The sequence below is a fragment of the Patella vulgata genome, chromosome 5, assembly GCF_932274485.2.
Source record: "Patella vulgata chromosome 5, xgPatVulg1.2, whole genome shotgun sequence".
Lineage (NCBI taxonomy): Eukaryota > Metazoa > Mollusca > Gastropoda > Patellidae > Patella > Patella vulgata.
In genome coordinates this window covers 27,208,806-27,226,206 of record NC_065883.2, presented here as the reverse complement: position 1 = coordinate 27,226,206, position 17,401 = coordinate 27,208,806, and the positions used below count along the sequence as shown (strand labels likewise).

General features: G+C 35.9%; 1 protein-coding gene and 2 long non-coding RNA genes across 3 annotated transcripts; all 3 read right to left on the bottom strand.

Annotated features, from left to right (window-relative positions):
• Nucleotides 1-967: 967 nt before the first annotated feature.
• On the bottom strand, nucleotides 968-2,800 carry LOC126821877 (uncharacterized). The gene is made up of 3 exons (XR_007680521.1): nucleotides 2,679-2,800; nucleotides 2,302-2,392; nucleotides 968-1,088 (listed from the first exon to the last, which is right to left on the bottom strand). It is a non-coding gene; the product is annotated as an uncharacterized LOC126821877 (long non-coding RNA).
• Nucleotides 2,801-4,533: 1,733 nt separating this feature from the next.
• LOC126821531 (protein-glucosylgalactosylhydroxylysine glucosidase-like) lies at nucleotides 4,534-7,613 on the bottom strand. Its single transcript, XM_050549977.1, has 4 exons — nucleotides 6,899-7,613; nucleotides 6,090-6,317; nucleotides 5,500-5,738; nucleotides 4,534-4,863 (listed from the first exon to the last, which is right to left on the bottom strand). The coding sequence occupies exons 1-4, from the start codon at nucleotides 7,611-7,613 to the stop codon at nucleotides 4,534-4,536; spliced, it is 1,512 nt and encodes a 503-aa protein (XP_050405934.1).
• Nucleotides 7,614-14,392: 6,779 nt separating this feature from the next.
• Nucleotides 14,393-16,147, bottom strand: LOC126821679 (uncharacterized). The gene is made up of 3 exons (XR_007680442.1): nucleotides 15,952-16,147; nucleotides 15,021-15,256; nucleotides 14,393-14,686 (listed from the first exon to the last, which is right to left on the bottom strand). It is a non-coding gene; the product is annotated as an uncharacterized LOC126821679 (long non-coding RNA).
• Between the last annotated feature and the right edge of the window lie 1,254 nt (nucleotides 16,148-17,401).

Sequence of the window (17,401 nt, the reverse complement as noted above, 5' to 3'; positions counted from 1 at the left end):
TAACAATACTAAACATAGCTCCAAATTGGACCAAATATTTTCACATAACGTTACGTCATGACACACGATTTTATTATGCCCAATTAACCAGTGCACAGCAGAATATTGCAGAGAAACTAATTGTGTGACAAACAAGGCTATCAACTGTCAACACGATTTTTGCTCTGTGGATATAATGTAAACAATATTGTTTTGAGACGAACAACACTTTCACCGTTTTTAATACCTTAAATCGCTGTCCAAAGTTTTAGGGAAGACCCCTAAGGGCTGTCATTTTGCTGTGCTTTTGGATAGATTTGATTGAACGGGAAGAATAGACACACTCCCTCAAAAGCGCAAGTATCAGAAGCTAATCCAGCAATGGCCAGAGAGGGATTTCTCGGACCATTGCTTCAGGAATATGGATATAGAGAGGTTTATAAAAAAAACAAAACAAAACTCACTTATTAGTCTGGAATACTGTAGGCTCTGTACTTATGTCGTGGTAAATAGAGTTTTTGTTCAATTCGGCTTTAGCCGGGTAGACACATGGTCCATTACAATTGGGTTTAACGAATGTCCCATGATACTGCGTATTATTCTGAAATATAAGATTGGTAAGTATAGAATTTCGATTCCTATTCCTATTGACTATTATTAATGGCATTCGTAACATTTCAAAACAGATTTAACTGATCAAGGCGGCGAGTTTTACCTAATTGTCAATTAAAATGGTGTGTTGATTGTACATGTGTGTATACGGCATGAGAATCATTGTTTTAAACACTGCTCTCTGTCAGTATGCAGTATTACGTAAAACTGATCACATATGTAAATGTATGTGCGGCATAAAGGGCAAACAAGCGAATGAAGCTTTGGCATATTATTTTGCTTGAACGTTATGTGTAAGTGATCTGTGTAATCCCACAACATATTTAATATTATCCGAGATTATTTAGATCTTGATTATATACAATTTATTAATTACCCAGTATTTCCACTTCATGATGGTACAAAGAAGACTATCTCCCATACAAGTTGTTGTTAAACAATCAGGTTTTCTAGTCTGTCTTCCACTCACTAATGCATAGCTTTTTGATATCTTCGCCCTGCGAGAAAATTTGAAAGAAAACAAAATGCAAACGAAAGATTTTGAAAACATTTTGCCCATTCGTTGAATATTCTACGTTTTCTGCACATGTTATCCAATTGTTAGTTATATTAAGCACATGAATTCCTCAAATTATGAGATCGAGATCTAGAAACAGGAAGCACTCCCTGTCTCGTACACGACATCTGTTACTTTTTTATGTATCCATCAATATTGTTCGGTGTTCACATGAGTCGTGTTAATGTATGTGGAGTTGGATTTAATGTCTCGTTAACACAATATACTTCCGTCAATTTGAGACAACCATTGTAATTTTTTTAAAATTCCTTTGGTTATTTTTGCGATGTGCGGTAAGATAATAGATATAAATATATAGTTGTTAATTACAATTCCGCATATTTTTCTAAGAACCATAGTAATTCCAAAAACAAATACACCGTCAACAAGATAATTCAGATATTGGAATTCTACGTTGTTGAATTTAGAAGGGAAATATATCAGCAAGTTGTGGGTATACTGACAGTGACCATTACGCTTCCCACTTTGACCTGCTTCTAGATTTTGACAATTGCCATATAAACTGAGCGTTAAATTGTACGATAAACGTGATGACTGACTTTCCAATTATCAACTTTCCATTTATTAGTAGTAACATTCCACTATCACCAGCCATTGACGAAGACACGTATGCTAATTATGGACAGCTTTTAATAGGCCCTCACCAGTCACGTACACTACAATATACGGCAGACATGGCTGATAGTCGTAAACCAGTAGTCGTAAACCAAGATACAAATCTCTGAACGCTGTAACAGCTCAGCAATCGGGTGATATAACTTGTTATAACACTTCCGCGTCATTATATGTCATTTCCTCGCCATTATATGTCATTTCTGCGCCTATATGCAATTATAAACTGAAAAGATTTCCTACTTGATCAGATATGTAATTTCTTCTGGTATTGCAGACCGTTTAATAATTGTGTGTTATGCATGTGTCATTCAAATGGCCATGTATGCCATTCGAAGGGAGGATATAAAATAATCTTTACGTAGCGGAGGGGCCCCGCTCCGTTTAAGCTGGGCTTTGCTTGGCCCTCCATTTTCATTATCCCGGTTGGCTCATGCCAGCTATCGAACCCGGGATATTCTATCGGGGTCAGTCTAGTTGTATGAATTTCAGATGATTGCTGGTGACTAACGAGTACTTACATTTCTACGCCACATTTAATCAGGTTTTTAATAGCTGCAACAGATCTTAATTTGACATCTGTGCATGTGTAGTCACCTAATACACCAATAACTAAGAAAAAAGTACAAAATTAATACACCAATAACTAAGAAAAAAGTACAAAATTAAAAATAAAAAAACAAACTCTAAAATTCACATGGTTTAAGTGAATGAAACTCTAGGCGCGTGAACATAAAGATGCAATGACAGTAACTTTGTACATTTAATGGGGAACGTTTAGGTTCACCAAAAGAAGTTATTTAAATTAATTTAATACAAACGGTTTCTCCAACTGATCATCATGAACGATGTAATATTATTTCTGCTTTGTTTATTTTGTCTGATATCAATTACATACCCAATCGTGACGTCATTTTACTTGTGGTGTATTCCCATCCAGTTCCTTCATATACGTTTCCAGACATATCCACCAGGAAATTATACGAAATATCAATTTCTCCCTTTAGTTGCGAGGTTTTCTAGAATTATAAATATCAGTCATTTCAAACTCGATAGGTAAAAAAAGTAATGCAGAAATCGTAGGTGGGGATATTGCATTCATATCTCTGATTGATGTGCAAATTTGAGCTTAAAAATACATATATGTAAGATTTAGATAAAGAATTGATTGTTCTTGCTATAATAGTTCAATAAAGATAATGAAAAATGATAGATTTCACTTTTACTGAACTTCCCGTCTTCATTAGCCCAGGTTAGGAGCAGAACAGTAGGACGTTAAACCCCATTTCATTTCATTTCATTTTTACTGAACTTGATTACATTACGTGGTGATACATCATTTTTGACAGCAATTCAACCATTGCAAATTCCTTTTCATTGATCCAGTGTTTCCATCAAGGCCAATTAAATAAAAATAGTTCCTTTTTAATAAGAAAGAAGTTACTTTTAATAAACAATGAACTGTTCTTTGAAAATAAAAAAAAGTAGTTCCTATTTGATTGACCAATCAAATTCATGTAAAGCGATATCTCCTGTAGAATGTATTATTGGGTGATAAAAAATAATATATCTAACCTTCATTATTTGTAGTTGCTGTATACAGTTCTTATAATTTGTACATGAAACATCATTGGTCTGATCTATGACCACTTCCGTTACTGACTCCATAGATTGTCTAATAACTTCCATTTTACTAGTCAACCATGAAGATCTAGGTATAACATTAGGACACGAATTTCCTAAATACAAAATACCAACACAGTTTATTAACAATTATGGACTGTGTAAGATGTTTAATTAATACATTGAACACGAGTAAATCTATTGATCCGCGTTACAAATTATATATACACAATTTGGAAAAGAAAATAGAACGAAAGAAAATATATAGTTTACGACCTTCTGGGAGTGGACATTCTGTAACAGTTAGAGCCTGAATAGTAAATGCTTGACGTTTAATCTTATATTCTATGTCTGAAAATAGATAAAACAACCCATCACTCTAAAGGGCAGAAAAATAACCAAGATTCCAACATCAAAGTTCTTACACGCCCGCCATTTCAACATTCCATCTACTCTTGCAATTGAAGTGAAAGTAAATCCGATAATTAAACTTGTTTGGTGACTTTTTTTGTTCATCAAATTATCCCTTTGATTTTGAATTCAAACTTCTTTAATTTCGTTGACACTTTATGCTTGACAATTTGTGTACATTTGAATTCGAACTAGATTCTCCAACTATTGCCCTTAGCTATTGGACTCAATATTTCAATATACTCAATTAACTTCATGTACTCCATCATCTGAAACTTGTCCTTGATCTGTAGCTGGATGTCTAAGAGACCGATTAGTCTCAAGCCCAACTCACAACCCGTCGTACGTGCTACTACGAGCAGGCTACTTGGTAAATTTGAGTGAACTTGCGTGTATTCGGCACCGCAGGAGATCGCAGACTAGCCGTAGAGACTTTTGGTCCTACACATACAAAATTTTCACTCGGTTTCTTGCGGCTTTTCTGCGCGCTACCAAACCCTACGACCCGAGCGTGCCAAAACACGTGCGGCGGGTTGTGAGCTATGCTTTACACAGGCGCTGTAGACCATAAGACACATCACATGTATGTCATTTTTTCAAATCACTGTTTTATGTGACAATAAGCAAGTTCGCCTGCATAAATCGTATTAATTAGTTGACGCTAAAACTCCTGTTTATCTACAGGTTTGTAATTTGACGACAGCTGACGAAAGTATTTATTAAACGTTGTTCAATAAAAATATCTTACCACTATGTAGAATAAACTTGATTTTACTATCAGATGTCACCAAGTCGATAGTATGTTCTGACGCTTTTGTTTTTACAATTTTAATAACTTCTTCATATACGTCAATATTCAGTGAGTTACCAAGATAATCCAATCCAACTAATCGCATTCCAGATGTACCAGGAATTATTTCCGGATCGAATTCTAACTTTTCTACGCGCAGACGTACTCCACCATAACCAAACAGGACAGTCTGAAGGAACCCACCCATTCCAGTAATAAAGTTAACCGCTCCAATTCCAGACTGAGCCTCTGTCCATACCTATGCAAGAACGAGAAGATTTAAGCCTGCTATCCACTGACATCAATCGAATGAAACACGGATATATCGAGAAAAAAAACACTAAAACGAACAATTGGCAATCAAATCATAGGGAATATAATTAGATCAAGTAAAACAAATATATCGAACCACTGACAATCCAATAGAACATATAAGTAGATCAATTAAAAAAAACTCTAGATCGACCAAAGCATAATTCGAACTATGATATTGTTATCTCTAACCAAACTGAATCGTCTTCAATTAGGTGGTATATTGTTCTTAAAACTGCTCTTTTATTTATTATCGTCATGGTGTTCATTTCGAATGCCAACGCTACGTAAGAGGTCATGTTGGATTGCAACGAACAGATTAAAACGTGGCTTACTGGTGAGAGAATGACGTCCAAACTTCTCAAAATTAAATATCAGTTCGAAGAGTCAAGTATCGTTTGATTCAATGAAGAGAAATTTCATTTGATTGATTCTAGTAGGAATCGCACTGTTCCACTCGGTTCCTTTCATAGTAAAATTTACATATCTAAGGTATGCTAAATTATTTTTTAATTGTCATTAATTTTATGGTTATTTAGTACATACATAATTTGTGTTATGAAAAAAAGGCTTGTTGTATTACCTTAAAGGGTTCCCTTACATAAGGGGAGTAACTCTTATGGAAGAACTCTCGCGCTTTGTTCTTATCACCAAGTTCTAACCAACCAATAGAAAACATTCCCCACGTCATAGCTGGTCCACCATGATCGGTAATCTTTTCATATAATTCTAAATCATTCCTTCGAACATCTTCTGGCATGGACCACATCTGCGGGAAACCGGTCAATATGGCGTCAGCCTGCTTTATTATTTTTCTATCCCCTATTAAAATTAAATTAGTACTTCATGTTGAATAAGTTACAAGGGGGACAATTTGTCTTACGGCTTATTAAAGCCATACACTGAACTGGCAAATTGTCTTAATTGGGGAGTTGGGTTGGTCTAACGTGGATAGGTCTAGAATTGCGTCACTGCTAAGGACCTCTTCGCGCAAGAGATTTATTGTAAGATAATTTTACAATACGTTAGTCTACAAATTACCTAGATTGTGTCGGATGGATGTTAACCCCATCTCTGATTTGGGTTGATTTTGCATTTTTTTAATGTTTGTATGTGGTTGTAATTTGAACATTCCCATCTTAAATAAGTATTTAAAAACAAAAACAATATTACCTGTCACATCTTCGAAACCTTCAAATTCTGGATGATATCTCTTAAATTCACTGAAGGGTACGTAAATATTTTCAGCAACATGGCGCCATTTTTCTATCATAGCGTTATCTTCTGCAGTACCAGCTAAACAGGCAGCATATTCAGCAAACATGATACTTAATTTGGCACCAATATTGGTGTATACTGAATTGTTGATGCTGATCTGGTATTCATCTGGTGGCATAACACCTTGAGATTACCAAAAAAATTCTAAGTATAAAAAAATAGTTTGGAAAATCTTATTCTTCGAGAACCTAGGATTATGAACTGGTGTTAGATACCCTATTCAATTTACATCCATTTCTAAATCAGTAATCCATCATTCACCATTGGTTATTATTTTTAAGTCATATATTAATCTAGACGTACCTCTTGTTGAAGGGTTTGTTTGAACCATTATTATAAGATAGCCCCGGTGGCTCAGTGTGTAAGGCGCTGACCAACTAACCAAGAAGTCCTAGGTTCAATTCACTCGGGTTTTTCATTGTGGTTTCCCCTTGTCAGTGATGCAGGCCTGGCAAGGAAAATCGCCTAGTTGTTCGGATCGTACGAACACCCGAGGTCTCGTGTCATATTGGCGTGTACGTAAAAGAACCCCCGAAATTCAATCACTGTCCTGTTCAAACTTCCCTAATAGTACAATGTATGGCGTATGTTCGCCTTCTTTATCCCGGTTTGTGCAGAAAGGTAGGAGTTAAACCCCATTCCAATTACTATTCAATATAAATTTAACTATCAATAACATTTAAATACCTATATTATTTCCTTACCATTGATATTATACATCATTGTATCATTATTCCAATCTTCTTCAGCTCTTGATACCCAAAACGCTGCCATTTCTCGAATAAATTCATATCCCATTTCAGTTTGTAGCCACTGGAGATCTCTAGTAGCAGAGACATATTGTCTTGCAGCGAATGCTATATCTCCCGTGATATGCTGTTGGTTTTCTCGACAAGGTATGCAAATATCGGGAGTCACCTCTGCCCCAGTAGAACCCCCTTCCCAGGGATATCGTATTCCGTCATAACCCCCTGCTACAGCTCTCTCCCGGGCAGCAGGCATACTGAATAACCGATATGATAACATTGCCTTGGCTAACTCGGGATGGAGCATGAGAATTCCAGGGTACATCCAAGTTTCCATATCCCAAAAAACATGACCCTGGTAGTCTGTGAAATTGGCACCATTAGCAAGACCGCCAGGACTAAGTCCAAAGAACTGGTTAGTTGGTAAATATGTCGAATCTGATGGCAACGAGATTAAGATATAGTATAAACTACCATAAACCAGTTTAGAAAATTGTAAATTGTCTTTGATTTCAATTCTTCCATTGTCCCATTTTTTACTCCAGGCATCAAGGTGTCTTAGATAAACTAGATTAGTATCAGCTACAACATCACGCTGTCCTGCTGAGAAATCAAGCTCGCATCGTTCCTTGGCAGGATCAATAGCCACCAGAGATATCCATCTATCTGACATCTTGTTAGCAGTCAAGGTCAAGATTGTTGGCAGTTCGTTCCATAAAACATACACATCTTTCCGGTCAACTTTACCGGATTCTGAAATCTTGGTTCTCCCATATCTCCGTTTGCAATTCCAATTACCACATCTGAAATTATATGTGAGACAGTGCTCTATTTAGCCACATTCGTCCACTGAACATTGTGTATAATGATGTTGCTTGGTCGAAGGCTTTTAACCAATTGATAAACATTTATATATACTATGGCGTACATATTCCACCAATATATATGAACCACTTCAAACTCGATCTGAGATCATTTTCTTAAAGACTCTATAAAATCCCATGCTAACTAAAATATTTTGAAAACTAGATCTCTAATTGGAATGTCAGACTCAAAATGGTTCAATTCCTTTTCTGTATTTACAAAGATGTGACGAATTAAAAATTCCATCGATTTATGCTGCTCCATGTGATCGCCATCTTTATTTGCCATGAACTATATTGATGGGTCTATTTTAAATTCGACTGGATCCAAGCCGGGAGACTATCTAATGTTGGTATTTTGATTTTGTGTTCTTAATCAAATGTTAAATAACCAATCTGAGTACATATTAGCGTGGATTAAGCCGTGAGAAATATATTTTCGGAAAAGTACAAATGTAAAACAGCCAAAATATTTAGTCTACCGTTAAATGTATGTGTTGGGTGTCACTTACACATGTTTTTCTGTTATTGGTATTGATTCATTAAACTCAATGTCTTCGCTTTCAAAACCAGTAACTCTGCTTGTTAGAAAAACTGTGGCTTCTTCGGCCTGTTGCAGTTTTCTGGTCACGATAATTTCTGCCACCAGGAGGCGTACATAATATTGATGTGCATAGACACGATACTCTATAGTCAGTGTTGGTGTGTCAATCATTTCAACAAATACAGCTGAAATATTACAATTCAAACCTTATAAGAATTCAATGAAAAGTATCTGTTATAAGCCTATATTGAATTGATGGGTTTTAAGCAACTGCAGCACTTGATATTCGGGGCATTCTACAAAGGAATAAAGTTTTGGGTCCTTAGTAAAGGGCGGGCCTCGAAGCAATGGACGATAAATTTGTGAAAAATCAGAGATGTGGTTTTGAACATTATCATTCATGATTTAGTTTAAGTCGAAAAGGTTTTAGAGTTGGTTATGGTGTACATATACTAGAGACTGTCGGTAATTAGTTTTGGGTAGACCCATAATAGACATTACAAATTAATTATAGGATTCATAAACAACGATTTACCGCGGTAAAAATTAATCTACCCCCATATCAATATGGCTAATCGTAGAAAACTATAGGCTACAGGCATGAAATTACCTAAGTCATATTCCCTCACCTTTTTGAACATCAAGAGAATAGGATCTGGTGATGTCTTCATCGTTCACTTTTATATGGTACGAAACTAAAGATGGTATTCTTGCTCGATGTGTATAACCTGGAAACCAAATTTGTGATTTAATTCACTGTGTAAATCCACGTGAGAAAGTATGCATAATAATTATATCTGGCACCTTCGGAAGAGGGGTGGGGATGGTCTCCGTGACCCCATTTTGGCTTCGCTACACTGACAGCAGCCCCTCGCCAACCCGCCACCCTATGAATTTGGTTCCGAAGGGCGTGATAGTAGACCAATCGTGTTGACTATTTTTGGCCTGATTTGACTATGTAGACTGTTGCCAAAACTCCCCCGCGTTGTCTTTTTCATAATAACTCCTAACATTGACACAAAACAGAATGGTACATTTTAGCACACTATGTCCCAATTACGTCTACGCATCTCTAGTTTGGGGGAAGAATGTTATGGACGTATAGTCTTACACATCATCAAATCTGACATAACAGCGAATGTTCATTAGCATACCCCTTCCTTAATTATAGAAGCCCCCGGTTGTCGAAACTTCAAGTGATAATAACAATTGACTAAACTTTACTGTGGTTCAGTTTGGGATAATGGATGGAGTATTTCGTTGATCTACTTCCGAGATAATATGATTTTAAATACAAATTCTAAAAGTTGTCATGTTGAAATTCCTGCTGTCTTTTAGAAATAAATCTTATATATATATATAATTTTTAAGATGGCAAAATTTTCAAAAATCCTACCCATTTCTCCGTTGTAAAGTCCATTCATGTACACTGTAGGACTTAAAGCTACAGTAGCTATGTGTCCATTACCAACTGATGCCATATAACGATAATCTATCTCCCCATCTTTCATTGGTAAACTACAAAAATATAAATCACTTGTAGACGTAAACCCGACATTTCGTCCATTCTGAGACTAAGAGATGGTAATTTTCAGAATACACCCCATGGAGTTTTCCAATCTGGTGTCATTTTATACTTCATTTGTTTTCAGACGTTGTTCTTCATTGACATCCGACAAATTTTCTTTAAAGCGGCAGTCCAGACCACGTGAATATGCTGACTAATCACATTGTCTGTTTTGTGAAGAATTATGGAAAGAAGCCAAACTAAAAGTAAGTGTAGTTGGTTTAACGATATAATAATTTAACGTTTTATTGGTTGATATATACTGATATAGACTAAACACAATTGATTCCTATCATCAGATTTGAAAAAAAAGTGGGTAACATTGCAATGGAATGTAAAAATCAGCCGTAGTTGGGCTACACGGTATGGAAATTACCTGTTGGATTTAAAAACGGTTTCTGTCGAACTGGTATCTTTAATATCTCCTTGAAGATCAGGCATCGTTTCATCACATGCTTGAGAATATTCAATTAAAGACTAAAAGACAAAATGGATAAAAGCCAACATCAACGTCGAAAAATTATGTCAAAGCTTACTGTTTTATGAAGATCAATTGTATATCCAGATTCACTGACCACTTTTGTACTCAAAAATAATCATTGGTCAATTGTTGTTGTTTTTTTGTTTTTTTGAAAGATCAGATATCACACCAAGAATATGCCACAAATTATTACTGTTCTGACTTTACTGACCTGTAGTGTTGACCAGTGCCTTTAACATGCATTAATGAATTAAATTCCTGATATTATATACAAAATCAAGCAAGAGAATTACCTGATTTTTCCATTCCATTATCTGGTTGTACAACGGTGGCGTGTTTTTCTCCACACTAATTATATATCCTGCACTTATCTTTTTGCTAATTAAACAAAACAAACACAAATCAGACATTCTTATAACAAACGTCAACGAAATTAAAAGAGTCGACCCACAAATTTTCAGAGAATAAAAAAAGCTAATTCTGTGTAGTAAGGGAGCTAGGTTCAGGTTGTTTCGAAAATCTCGTACAAAATTTCCACTATTCTATGCGGTGCTCGATACTCTGAACCTTGATTCGTAATTTACGCGTCCCCTTCCCATGGGGGAGGGGAGGGGCGTTGCGACAAAACGTCGAAATTAATTCAACGTTTGCGCACAATAAGCAACTTTCTTGCATAAGTCGACCAGCTTTAGATGTCGCCAAAAACACTGCTTAAGAAGACCCCCGACCCTTCCTTCCTCCCTTAAGAACACCCCCTTTACCCCGCCCCTGAGAGATGCGTTAATTCGACTTCCGCGTACAACATTATTTTTTTCGTTAAAATATTCACTACTGGTCCGCTAGAACACAACACTAACTTAAGTTCGCGAAATCCCCTTCTATCCTGGATAAGAACGACAAAACGCGGGGGGGGGGGGGCCATGGGTGAAATGCGATTTAATTCGACTTTTAGTACAACAATCAACTTTTGTGCATACGTCGACCAACCTTCTATCCCGGTTAAAAACAACAAAACGAAGAGCTCATTGGTGGAATGACCATAATGACGATTTATTTCGACTTTTGCGTACAACGATCAACTTTCATGCATTTTCAGTTTCCATAGAGATATGACGCTAATTCTCCAAATTCTTCTCGACAAGTGCCCGGGTAACCTTGCTTGCGGTTAGATCTCAATATTAGGATCACCTGCAGATTTCGTCAAGGTCACAAGATGCAAACAGGACTAGTGTTAATCCTAACATTTACCTTATCCCTAATCCACAACCCTCGGCAGCAATCACGTGCCCTGATCCTCTTTACATCTCGTGATCTTGATGAAATCTGAAGGTGGCCTTAACATCTAGATCCGACCTTGGTGATAGTTATCTTCTCGATTATCAAGTCATTCATAAAATCAGACAATGGAATTCCTTGATTCCTTAATCTAGCGACTATTTCCAAGTTGAACATCCAGACAAGGTAACCCAGTTATTTCTTCACATTATAGCGTTTGAATTGCATACTTAAACCACCTTTATCCTGTAGATACATTTTGAACTCTGGCACAAATCTTCTAAGTAAAAGTTTTTTATAATGAAACTTGTATGTGCTATTAAGAGGTTTCCGAAACCATTTTCAAATAAACCGACCATAACTGCGTCAACGAAGACCATGCAAACTTATGACTACAGGGTCAGCGACAATACTATATACCGGAAAACACCGGAAAACAACCGGTTGTTTTCCGGTGTTTTCCGGTATATAGTATAGCCCCAGGGTCAGTAATCTTCCATTCCCTTCAAAGTTAACAGCTTTAATTTGAGCAGCATTTTGTATTTTGAATAACATTTACAATATCATCCATATATTTCATAAATGGAAAAAGAATAACTTACGTTTCAATACCACATCTGATTAGACGTTTTACTTTATAGAGAGTGTTCCAGCTTATAGGTTTACAACTATAGTCACCTATTATACCAATAGCTAAGTAAATAATATAAGTTTACAACTTTAGTCATCTATTATACCAATAGCTGAATAAATAACATAGGTTTACAACTATAGTCACCTATTATACCAATAGCTGAGTAAATAACCATAGTCACCTATTATTATTATACCTTTAGTTAAATAATATAACATTGGCGTATATTAAGATTTTAAAGGCATAGAAGTAAGTAATTAAACTGCCATTTATAATATGACTAGAAGAACATAATAAATCAAGGCACCTGTTTTGGGTCGAAGTTTAAAAAATGTATTGAAATTTAAAATAAATGGCCAAAATAAATGCAGCCTGGACAATTTATTTTTACAAATAAATTGCTTTACCTAAAGTTCTTGGTGATCGTTCTCCTCCTAGACCAGGTATAACACCCCAACCTCTACCATCATATATTCTTTTATCATCTCCCAGTAAGAAATTATATGATATATCACTACTGCCATTCTTCATCTCCCTAGCCTATATAAAATAAAAATAAAAAATATCTACATCTTTCCATTTTAATCAAATATGTTATGCATGTTAATCAAGTATAAAACAAATTAACAATTTTTAGGATATCCTTCAGCTAACCTATTCTAAGTTAAAAAAATCTGAAATACTGTGTAGGAATATCTAGGCTTTAAAATCTGATTTATCACCTCGCTATCTATACTAATATTTTTGAAGTTTGTCTGTCTGTTTGTCTGTCTGTTCGGGGTTGGCGGCTACACTAGGTCTGCCCCGAGTCTGAAATTTGGGGTATAGGAGTAGCTCGGACCGGGGAGTAACACAGGCCAGGTGGCGTTAGTCTACCACTTCCGGTTTAGGGGTTATGACCCCTGAGCGAAGCCGGGCATTCTTCTAGTAATGTAATAAAACTGTTATATGTACACAGTTGGACCGCTTTTATTGTATCATCCTGTTTATGTTAGCCTCACAGGTGCCATCCCTGACAAGTGAGAACCGAGCTTGAAAAATCTTAAAAGTTCTTTACAGCTCACGCTACTAATGGCACCCGAGAAATTCAGATACCAGGTGAAAGTATTAATTAATTAAAGAAAATATGAAAAGCAGAACCTACTTGTATATCTTTAACGATATAAGAACAAGTTGTAAAATCACTACACGAATTAGAACCAGTATGTTTGATTATTATATTATTAACCATATCTTCTGTTTTTTCGGTGTTACATGCTGGTTCTCCTCCCCATGTTGACTTCGACATAATTCTAGGACAATTTTCGTCTAAAATAATTGGAAGGACAAAAAGATTGGTGTAGTTATTTACTAAATGAAAGATTTTAAGTTAGCTAAGCCTGTTCCATTCCATTCAGATATCCGGAATAAAGATACTTTTTTTTAAAACAAACAACACAAGACATAATCATTCAATTTGGAAGATCAAGGTATCAAATAAAGTTTTGTTTTTATGAGATTGTTTTGCTTAACCGCTGCAACTATTGGTTCATTTTATTACCTTTTAGAATTTCATCTTTAGGTAATAAACAGTCACTTAAAGATCTAGATCTTAATGAGATTGCTTGTCGTACTAAGACCACCTCTTTACCTGAAAAAATTCAATCATAAAATAATACATCTGGTTAATTAAGAGTGTGTAGGGGTGCATCGCACTCACTCATTTGGATTAAAACTTATATAATTCTAGAAAACATTTAGTTAAAAAATTCTAGTTAAATTCAAATTCAAAGAAAGGTCTAAGGTTAATTAATAGGATCGTAGTAATAGGTTTGTTTTAGTGAAATGATTACTTTCTATTAACAACGTATTTTGCAGGACAATTATTATCTCTGCCACCACTAGTGTAGAAATTAGAAGCAAATGGTCCATTTGACTTTCAGGCGGCCTTAGTTGAACTGAATCCCTTTCAGCTTATTGAAGGTATTATTTCAATACGATATCAAAATTGTACTTATTTGGTGTAGCATGTTGCATATTTCATTTAGGGAGTATTATCAGAATAGAATACTATATGAGATTCAATGAGCACACCATACCTTCAGTAAGGATAATTTCAGCACCACTGCTGTGAATTTGGACAAATAGCTGGTTTTCGACAGCAGTTTTTCTTAAAATTATAAGCATTTTTTTCTCGTAAATTTCTATGTCTAGAGAATTTTTCAGATAATTCATTCCTAAAAACTTGAGCGCTGTATTTCCTGGCGGAAGCCTTGGGTTGAATTCCATGTGTTCTGTATAAATCCTGGCACCACCATAGCCAAAATACACTGCTTGAAGGAATCCTCCCATTCCGGTTATAAAGTTAACAGCACCAATTCCAGAACGAGCTTCTGTCCAAATCTAAGAAAGAACATATTTAATCTGGTCATTAATATTGTAATTATGATACAAGAACTAATTATACCACGTTAAAATTCAAAATTACAAAATCTAGATTTGTTAAAGTACATTTTAAAACTGACTATTTTTGGACGATGGACTGGTACCCAACCGCTACTCATGTTCTTCTTGTTCTTGGCGAATCAACTAAACGGTGAAAACTGGATCAATTTATTATTTCTCGATGTAAATAACTGTCAGATTATTTGATCAGAATCAAGAAAATGGAATGAAATGGGGTTTAACGTCTTACTGTTCTGCTCCGACTTCAAAATCAAGAATAAAGTTCACTTACTTTGAACGGTTCTCGTACATAAGGTGAATAACTTCTATGGAACAATTCATGGGCTTTATGTTCATCGCCTAACTCTAACCAACCGATAGAGAACATACCCCACGTCATAGCTGGTCCCATTGGATTGGTCACCTTTTCATAATGAATCAGATCATTTCGTCTAACTTCTTTATCTACTGGCCACATCTGGGGATATCCTAACATGATCGTATCAGCTTGCTTCACACCACGTTCATCTATAAAGCATTCACGGGATGTAATAAAATTTTGTATCGGATTGACATTGCTTGATAATGACTAGAGAAGCCTAGTGGAAACGTCGCTCAGTATTAAGCAATAATTGTATTCCATAGAATTGTGACCTGTATATTCCAGTTCAATTACTAAATGCCATTAAAACAATTTAATTAACATTAATTCATCCCAAAATCTAAGGTTAATTTATTTTTGTTATTTTGGTCCCTACATCTATCAATCAGTATTTTTATACTTATTCATCATAACATAGGATGTTCCGAAGACATCTTTTAAGGGCTGGGTGTATGTACACCAGAAAGAAGAAGCCATATCAGTTGAATTTAACAATGGCGATGACTTTTGTTCTGTTTTGTAAGGTGTATAGGACGGGGGTCAAAAATCTCTTGAAGGAATTATAGATTAGAATATTTCCCAGTATCTAGACATGTTACGAAAGTGTGTTTCTTTCTTCGCTATATGAAACTAAACTTTTGAACTTATATAACTATTTTAAAATAACTCGTTAATAAACAGTTTCTACAGGACATTTGGGGTACTATTTACCTGGTATTTAATGATGAGAATGACAATAAATAGATTTTCTCAAACGTGCAACGGTGGGTAAAATCATGTGATAAATCCGATTATCCCTCAATTCTTAAACATATCCATTTTTTCCCAATTCAAAATATACCTGTCCAATCTTCATAACCTTCAAATTCTGGATGATATTTTTTCTCTGCGTTAAAAGGGAGGTAGAGTTTATCGGCTACATTTAGCCAATACTCTGGTACATCGTAGCTATGGTTTCCCATCAAACATGCCGCATACTCAGCAAAATAGATACTCAATTTAGCTCCCACATTTGTATATACCGAATTGTTGATGCTTTGGGCATGTTCATCTGGTGGCATAACACCTAAAATAATTAAATATAAAAATAATATTAAGTTAGTAATGGGGGTGGGGGGGGTAATCTGTATAACAAAGTCAATTACTAGTTTTTGTTATGGTATGTATCCTTTTATAAATGCAGTAGTGTTCTGAACCATGCTTCAAGAAAGTAGCGTTGTTTATGTCTTAGTTAACTAACTCACTGTCACCTCAAAATATTACTATCTTTATCTGCTACATTATCCTTATGATAACATTTACAATCAAATTTGGGTACAAAAAAAATAGTTTATTTTAGTTACATGTGACTTAAGTTGAGAGCTTAAGATGACCGAACCTACCATTAACGTCATACGAGTCACGTGGTGGATTATAAACAGGACGAGAGGCCCAGAACTCTGCCATATCTCGAATAAAAGTAAATCCTTGTTCCCTTTTCAGCCAAGTCAAATCCTTGGTAACGGAGAGGTATTGTCGTGCAGCTAGAGCAATGTCCCCAGTGATATGTTGTTGATTTTCTCGGCAAGGGACACAGATATCTGGAGTCTGTTCAATTCCAGTCAGAGCACTTTCCCAAGGATATCGCAAGCCTTTGCTAACTGGATCAGTTATCTTAGCTCTTTCATAAGCTGGCTCCATGGCATAGATGCGGTAGGATAACATCTCCTTAGCTAAGTCCGGATGAAACATGAGCATCGTTGGATACATCCAAGTTTCCATATCCCAGAATACATGACCTTGATAATCCGTCCAGTTAGCGCCATTAGCTAACCCCCCAGGGCTAAGACCATAGAACTGGTTGTTTTTGATGAAAGGGTCTGTAGCTGGGAGGAAGCTCAGCAAATAATAAAAACTTCCATAGATTCGCTTTGAAATGTAGTTATCACCTTCCAGCACTATTCGTCCTTCAGCCCAACGTGTCTCCCAGGCGGCAATATGGCTCGTATAAAGAGCCTGGGTATCCTTGTTCAAAAGCGATAATGCCTTGGTGAAAGATTCTTCGGCTGCATCTTTTTGAGTGTCTATGGAAGTTACATAAACCCAGGTTTGCTGTTTAACGTTGTCACCGAGCTCTACCGATGCCGGTAGTTTTGTCCAGTACATGTAAACATTCTGAGGATCTGTGGAGTTTATTTCAGTTTGCAGGGTAACACCATCTTGATACCAACACTCAACTGAATATTTACTGAATAGATAAGAGAACACCTTTACACTTAACCAATATAGTGTTCTTTTTTTAAATCGACAAG